Source organism: Euwallacea fornicatus, chromosome 38 (assembly GCF_040115645.1).
Source record: "Euwallacea fornicatus isolate EFF26 chromosome 38, ASM4011564v1, whole genome shotgun sequence".
NCBI classification, from domain to species: domain Eukaryota; kingdom Metazoa; phylum Arthropoda; class Insecta; order Coleoptera; family Curculionidae; genus Euwallacea; species Euwallacea fornicatus.
The window spans coordinates 1,611,743-1,618,881 of record NC_089578.1 but is presented as its reverse complement, the minus strand read 5'-3'; the positions used below and the strand labels follow the sequence as shown (position 1 = coordinate 1,618,881).

The 7,139-nt window shown below is 40.9% G+C and overlaps 2 protein-coding genes across 3 annotated transcripts; one reads left to right on the top strand and one right to left on the bottom strand.

Moving 5' to 3' along the window:
• Positions 1 to 2,313: 2,313 nt before the first annotated feature.
• Positions 2,314 to 6,794, bottom strand: LOC136349533 (uncharacterized). Of its 2 annotated transcripts, XM_066301148.1 has the most exons (9): positions 6,396 to 6,794; positions 6,036 to 6,312; positions 5,191 to 5,328; positions 4,996 to 5,122; positions 3,224 to 3,314; positions 3,013 to 3,168; positions 2,789 to 2,955; positions 2,558 to 2,733; positions 2,314 to 2,503 (listed from the first exon to the last, which is right to left on the bottom strand). In XM_066301148.1, exons 1-8 carry the CDS (start codon positions 6,430 to 6,432, stop codon positions 2,596 to 2,598), a joined length of 1,131 nt encoding a protein of 376 aa, XP_066157245.1. In that variant the 5' UTR covers positions 6,433 to 6,794; the 3' UTR covers positions 2,314 to 2,503; positions 2,558 to 2,595. The 2 variants fall into 2 exon arrangements, with proteins under 2 accessions (XP_066157245.1, XP_066157244.1); XM_066301147.1 differs by having other exon boundaries at positions 2,314 to 2,733; positions 6,396 to 6,793.
• LOC136349534 (venom acid phosphatase Acph-1-like) lies at positions 3,826 to 5,006 on the top strand. Its single transcript, XM_066301149.1, has one exon. It carries the CDS (start codon positions 3,879 to 3,881, stop codon positions 4,980 to 4,982), a length of 1,104 nt encoding a protein of 367 aa, XP_066157246.1. The 5' UTR covers positions 3,826 to 3,878; the 3' UTR covers positions 4,983 to 5,006.
• Positions 6,795 to 7,139: the final 345 nt, after the last annotated feature.

Here is a 7,139-nt window from a genome sequence, read left to right as displayed (position 1 = left end):
GTGACAGGTTTAAAATGGCGATTTCGCCAGGGCACTGCACCGGGGGAGGAGCAGCGTCCTGCTCCGATTGCCCGAAGTAGTTCAGGGGGTGCGCGCTACCAAAAATATTTTTTTCTCTCGGTACTTAAACGCTTCCAAAACGATGGGAAACACGCGGACTACAACGAGAACTTTTACATATTCGTTCTTCAATAAGTTAAGGGGTGAACTCTACGTTACGGAAAATCCGATATTTGAAAAATATTAATTTCCCCTAATTTCGTTTCAGCATGATTGGGTAAATATGTGAAATTTTTGCTGCGCTTTATTCCATCATCGAATTATATAAGGATCTGTGTGAAATTTAGAAGCACATACAGCAGAAACTATCGCCTCGCATGGGAAAAATCCATTAGACTTTTTACAGGAATTTTCTGTGGCTAGAACTTCCTTCAGTTCGTACAGGATGTTTAAAATAGACGCGGCAGCATTAAGGGGATGATTTTTGAGATCATTTTATGAAAAAAGTTCCCATAAATATGGCTTCAGAAATGTGTTGTTTCCAATTGTGTATTTTTGGTTTTTGAAAAATTATTCAAGACCGATTTCCTTGAAATTCGGAAGCGTCGTTGGTAACGTCAGGTTTAGAATCTGTATGCAGTTTGTTGTTGAAATTAAATCACAAAGCGTGCGGATTCTGACGCTGAAAGTGCTCCTTTGTCCCAAAAGTCCCGATTCTTCGTCGAACTTTAGAGATAAAAATTTTAGTTTTAGTTCAGGCACCAATCCCCAACAAGGTTCATCGATTAAGTAAATGACGAGACGACTTTGTCTCTTTTATAGTCAGCAAACTTAATATAATGGCGCAAGTTTCGTTCAGATGAGACTTGCACCTAAACAACCGCGCACCATTGAGCAAACTTTCAGGCAACTTTCGTGTTACGTGACTGGCAGCAAAAATAGAATTAAGCACGGGGGTGTTTAGCTGATTAATAATTATTCGAGCCCCATTGTTTGGTGGAGGTGTCCCGCGTTTTTCCCCTGCACATTGGCCCATTGGCCCCAACAAATTTGAACCTCTGACGAGCGCGTGCGCGTCAATTTCCCAGCTGCCAATTTTTGATGAAACCATAAAAAGAGGGAGGGGGGGCCCGTATCGGTTTAACACGCCATAAACTGACGGTTTATTGTTTGGGTTAAATTAGGTTTCCTTGTGTTATTTATTATATTTTTCAACCGTTTTTTTTGTTTGGTCTTATCCCCAGTACGTTCCACGGCCCCGAAGCGGACCCTGTATAGTAAGAAGCGTCACAGAAATAAGTGCCATCATAAGGAATCTCCGGTTAGCGAACTGGCCCATTAATACGAGACACCCTGTCGATCGGGCCATGCGCCTACCGGGCGTTGTCGATAAGATATCAAATATTTTTCTGTTTTTAACCAATTTTCCTAGAAAAGCGATTGAAAATACGTAAAATGCACGGATTTACTGAATGACCAGAAACGGCATTTTACTGCGTGGGCGCCCCCTGGCGAAAAAACGATAAATTTCCCGCTTAATCGCAATAAAAGCAGCGACGTGCGTAGTTTTGAGGTAACGAACAACCACTGGCAAGAGCCGCAATTATTCCGCATTGTGTAGGGCTCATGCAGGGATTAATACATAAAACAGCAAAGGGCTTGTTTAACCTATTTAAAACTGGCATGTCCGATTTCCCGACACCGAAATCGGGATTTTCAGCCCATTATCCGGGTATTCGTTTCCCCTTCCAGGATGAATTATTTATGTTTTACTTTAAACTTGGAATGGCCAGATATCTCCTCAATATCCCAGAGATTTGGACGGGCGCTTTCGAATTCTGGTCAGAGGTGCATCCGAAATGGGGTGAACGGTATAACGTTTGCTGTCCTCAGCACACGTGTTTGGTCAGAGGCGTACGGGGTGTTTTTGAGTTAGAGGATAACGTTTCTATTTCAAAACTGGATCGAAGGTTCTGAGACCAAATACCAAATTCGGTGCAAAGGAACGAACGGGAAAACTAGCCGAAGGGCCCCTCGCCATAAATATGATTTACGCGTTTTATCGCCCTTAAGCCCCGGTGCATTTGGGCTGCGAACGTGAGACATGTCACGGACGCCACATACTTCACAGATGTAACAGAAATAAGATTGAAATATTTGACGACTACAGTAAACGTGCATTTTTCAATAAAAAGTCATTGCAAGTGCACCAGCGACGCGCGCGCAAAAATTACATGGTACGCCGCTGATTTTTTCGGAAAATGCTATAGCCGCGTGGTATGGGGGTACTTTAAAGAACGTAACACACCATGGTTTCTCGCTAACAACTTCGATTTTATTAAACAAAACAACTTAATCTACATAATAAAATGAGCAAAATCAAACCAGGTACAAGTCGAACAACAACACGCATGATGTCTTAGTCATGGGCATATGGCACAAATTTTAAGTACCAAACGGGCTTCGTGAGATCACCTGTCTTATGAATATGTCGCTTTTGTGCCTGCAAAATTTAAGTATCCGACGAAATAAGTAAATCGATCTATGACGAGCTCACCCATTGGTATTCGTCTAAATTTATATCTTTTGCTACAGCTATGTAGCGATCTTTTTGCATTTCTTACCGCTCCAAGGGAGTCCCTTAATGTTTTTATTCGAATGCTTCTGCGACTTACTGAAACCACTATCACAACGTCGATCTAAATTATTTAAGAAGAGTAAAACCACAACCACCTTAAAACGTAACCCGGTTGTGTTTCCCCGCAGCTTGTGGAGCTCCAAAACTTACTAAAATCCCTATTATGAAATAGGTATAGGACTGCCAGGGAGAGAGAGGCATTTCTTCCAACTCTTTCAACAGTTTCAGGGCAGGTTCGTATCCTGGATGCAGATCCAGGGTGTGCCTGAAATGCACTTGAGCCTCCTGATAGTGCCCATAGGCTTTGAAAATTTCCCCTGCGAATGCAAATTTGATGGTACACGATTTGGCTGAGGGGCAATGTTCGTGCTTACCTAGCGTAAAATACTGCTGCCAGGCCCCTTTCTCCGGGGAGGCCACTTCCAGCGACCTACGCGTGAGGTATATGGCGTCGTCCAGGTACTGAAGGTGAAATAAGACTTTGGCCAAGTTGAGCAGGATTTCGGCGTTGTGGGGAGAAGTTGCCAGAGCTGCAATTAAATTGTTTATTAGACTTAAGTATCGGCGTAGAGAAGTGCTGCTTGCCTCTTCGGAAGCATTCTATCGCCCTCCGGGGATCTCCTTTTATCCTCCAGAAATTCCCTAGTTGTTGCAACGTACTAACTGATTTGGGCTTCTAAAAAATCCATTTGCCTATTGTTCAATCAGGAACTTTACCAACGAAATAAACGTAGTTAATGAACAGTAAACAACATCCGATCGTAAAGGACCAACCGCGCGTATCGATTTAGATCAATATGGCATGCGCCATATTGACTAGGCACATTCTCCGAGGATTTAAAATGTTGTTTACATTTAAAATATAATTTAAGTAGTTTTTTCTTTGAACTGCCCGCGGAGATTGAAGTAACGCAAACTTTCACGATCTTTCGCCATTGTCAAGAATAAACGTGGGGCGGATGAAGATGCGGACTTTTCTTGACAATGGCGGACGGGATTTTTTTTTTTTTTAATTATTTAAAAAATGCATTTTTGCACTAATGGTTCGATTCTCGCTTAACTCGTCATTTGATAACCGCTTAACAAGTCGCGCAAACATCATATGGCACTCCTAAATTGCATGATCATTTAAATTAATCATAATTGAATCTCTGCCGAGGCCTGATAAAGCACATTTAATCTTCGATTATTACAATAAATTTCACGTTCATTAGTTTCAAGTGTCTCAAGTGAAGCGGACATGAGGTTTATTACTCACGAGGCGTTGTTATCGTTGATAATATTGTTATTACAATGCTTCGAAGCCAGTGCCTTGAGCTGCGCAAACACCCTAGTGCTGTCTCATGTGATTTTCCGGCACGGAGACCGAACACCATCTGAAGCAGGATTATGGCCGAGCAATCCTTATTACAACGAAAATAACTATGACCCGTACGGATACTCGCAACTGACCAACGAAGGAAAAATGAGGGAATATCGACTAGGAACCAATCTACGCCAGCGTTACAGCGAACTATTGAATGAAACTTGGAACGTTAAGGTGTACGAGGCCTGGTCTACCGACTATGACAGGACTAAGATGTCTTTGCAGCTATTATTGGGCGGTTTATTCCCCCCCGATGAACAGGTGAAGTGGAATGAGAACATCTTGTGGCAGCCGATTCCTTATAAATACTCACCAATAGAACAGGACAAAGAATTGTCCTCCTGGGCTTGTCCAACCACTGTTCCTCTAATCTACGCTGATGCGTCGAATATGGCCAGACTACAGTCTTACGATGGACTTATTAAGACCCTTCAGGAAAATACCGGGAAAGATGTAGATTATATTACCGCTTTGGATTTGTACTTTGGGATGCGCATACAGGAAGAATTGGGTTTCCCTTTGGAAAACTGGACTAAAGCCATATACCCCGAGCCATTAAAAACATACACAGTGGACTTTTATTACATAGAAACCAGCACCAAGGAGTTAAAAACAGTTATAGCCGGATATATTTTGAAGAAAATCGTCTCGGACACCCTCAACAAAATAAACGGCAACCTTAATCCTCCGGAGAGGAAGATATTCCTATATTCAGGGCATGAAGTGAATGTTGCTACTATTTTGACGGCATTGCAGCTTTACAAACTAACAGACCCTCCACCTTATGCTTCATATCTATCCTTTGAAATCCACAAATTGAATGGAGTATATGGAGTAATGATGTATTATGAGGACTACACTGGGAAACAGCCGCATTTACTCACATTACCGGGGTGTAAAACCTTTTGTCCGATTGACAATTTTCTCACTCTCGTTACAGATATAATGCCGAAATCTGATGCGGAGTGTTACGGGTGAAAATAAATGTTACCTCTCTTTTGATCTGCCGCAGTTTGTTTTCGATTAGACCCAAATCAAAGGTTTTCCCAACTTTAAATTTATAACGTCTAATAAACTCCATCATCGCTTCAGGTTCGACTATCGCAGGATGCTTCTCCCTGAAAAATTCCCCAATAACAATTCATTGTTTTCCCAACTAAAGGTTGTAAAATAACAAATTTCCTACCTATTCACAACGCCCACAAGATTGTCATAAAATGTAAAATTAACGGGTTTTCCACAGGAAAGCTCGTGATCGTTTTCCAACGAGTGCTTTTGCTGGATTATTCTTATATCTAAGTTTGTGTCGTTTCCCTTTAGCTTTCTGGAAGAAAATCAGGATGGTAATTTAGTACGTCGAGTGATGTCTCTTTAATGAATTTGTGGAGTATTGCCAAAACAATAGCTGATAGATAAAATCAATTTTTCTTTTTTCCGATTGCACATTTTCTAGCCCGTTTTTGAGAGAAATTTTTGATACAATGTCTGAATTGTTGGCTTTACTGAGAGCTGAGCCCAACGGTCTCAATGCTTAGCAAGATGCAAGTGTTAGAGGCTAAAAATTTTACAAGAGAGGGTGAGAATTTGGAAAGGTAGGAATCTAGGTATACATGTGAAACATTTGCATATTGAGGGCTTTTAATATCTTATTAAAACAGAAACCCTATATTTGCATGGGCAATTTATTGGACGAAGAAAGATGTTTTTGGGCGCATTTGATCTTATGATTTTACTTTTTTTACAATTGAATTCCATTAAAAGGAGTGCCTGAAGAAAGTACTAATCATTTCCTGATTCCCTCTTTGGTTGCCAAGTTATAGGGGTCAGATCAAGTTTTGGATAGAAAAAGAACTAAAAGCTATAGAGAAATATGGTTTAGCTTATTAAATTTCCCCTTGAAAATCAGCTCCAGGAAATGTATATTAGCCCACTCATTTCTTCCGGATCCCAACAAAACCCCCAATTGTATCAAAATTGCAATAAATATTTCGTGCAAGGCCAAACAGTTAAAATCAACCTCATAATACTTACTGTCCTTCTCCCACTTTCCTACCCTCACACTCACTGCACAACCCTTCAGTTTTATACTTGATCCAAGTGCCTTTATAACATTTAGTTGAGGCGATTATATTGAAAACAGAGTCTTGGGTACATGGGAATTTAGTGGCTTCGATGTCTGACACGGGATTCCCAGTGAAATCATTGAGTTCGCCCTCAACAATTTTTGTGCGGTCCTCGTTCAACTTCCACAGTGTGGAGGTACGAGAATTGGTTGAAAGAGATTTGAAACATATTACGTAAAGGATTGCTGTAAGAAGAGATGTTTTGTTAGAGAGCCATGTGGCATTGAAAAGTTGAAGGAACCGATTGGGTCCAAATTTGATGACTTACCGAGAAAGTTAAATGAGATCTTTGGTGAGGGTTTCATGACTAGAAACTGAGAGGTATTTATGTATGAGTATCGGGAGGAAATCGAGAATTTAGGAAATATCTATTTATAACTACATAATGTGCAACAATACTGGAGTGTCCACTAATTCCACAAGTTTATTTTCAGAATGCTCTTTTAGCCGGAAGCACAGAAAGAACGAAAATACAAGAAATTCGAAAACATAAACAAACTGGTACACCTGTCACCATTGTCAGGTCTTTCGGATCCAGTATTGCATTCGAATAACTCCGGTTGCTCCCTCTATAGCAACATTGCAGAACGAGCGCAGCTTCTGACGTAAGGTTGCACAGCCAAAATTTATAAACTACGGCAACGTTGTACGCAGATTATCATCATAGACTGCAAAAAAGCGTTTTTGTTGAGCTCGCACGAAAACACGAGAAAAGATGTTTCACTTTGTCAATTCTCAGTCCTGAAATGTTTCTGAGGTGGTTTCCAAACTCTTAGAAGCTTAAATCGTTCGTTAAGTCTCTTTGTACCGAGACCTAGAAATTGAAGGCTTCAGAGTCGTTTTGGTAGGAAGACCAGCCAAGACGCAACCAAAACTTTTTACGTTGAGTAACGTACACTTTTTTCCAGACGAGTTTACAATGAGCACGAATCACACAAACCCACTGCCAAATCAATTATTCAATTAACTATCAATATGCCCCTAATGAGGGTTGGAGCGGTGCGCCAAATTG

What these genes read in the sequence shown, in the direction of transcription:
- LOC136349534 (XM_066301149.1), top strand. Translation starts at nt 3,879, where the DNA reads ATGAGGTTTATTACTCACGAGGCGTTGTTATCGTTGATAATATTGTTA.
- LOC136349533 (XM_066301148.1), bottom strand. Translation starts at nt 6,432, where the DNA reads ATGAAACCCTCACCAAAGATCTCATTTAACTTTCTCG. An exon ending in GATCTCATTTAACTTTCTCG is followed by an intron (nt 6,313 to 6,395) that starts GTAAGTCATCAA and finishes CTCTTCTTACAG; the next exon opens with CAATCCTTTACGTAATATGT. An exon ending in CTTGTGGGCGTTGTGAATAG is followed by an intron (nt 5,123 to 5,190) that starts GTAGGAAATTTG and finishes GGAATTTTTCAG; the next exon opens with GGAGAAGCATCCTGCGATAG.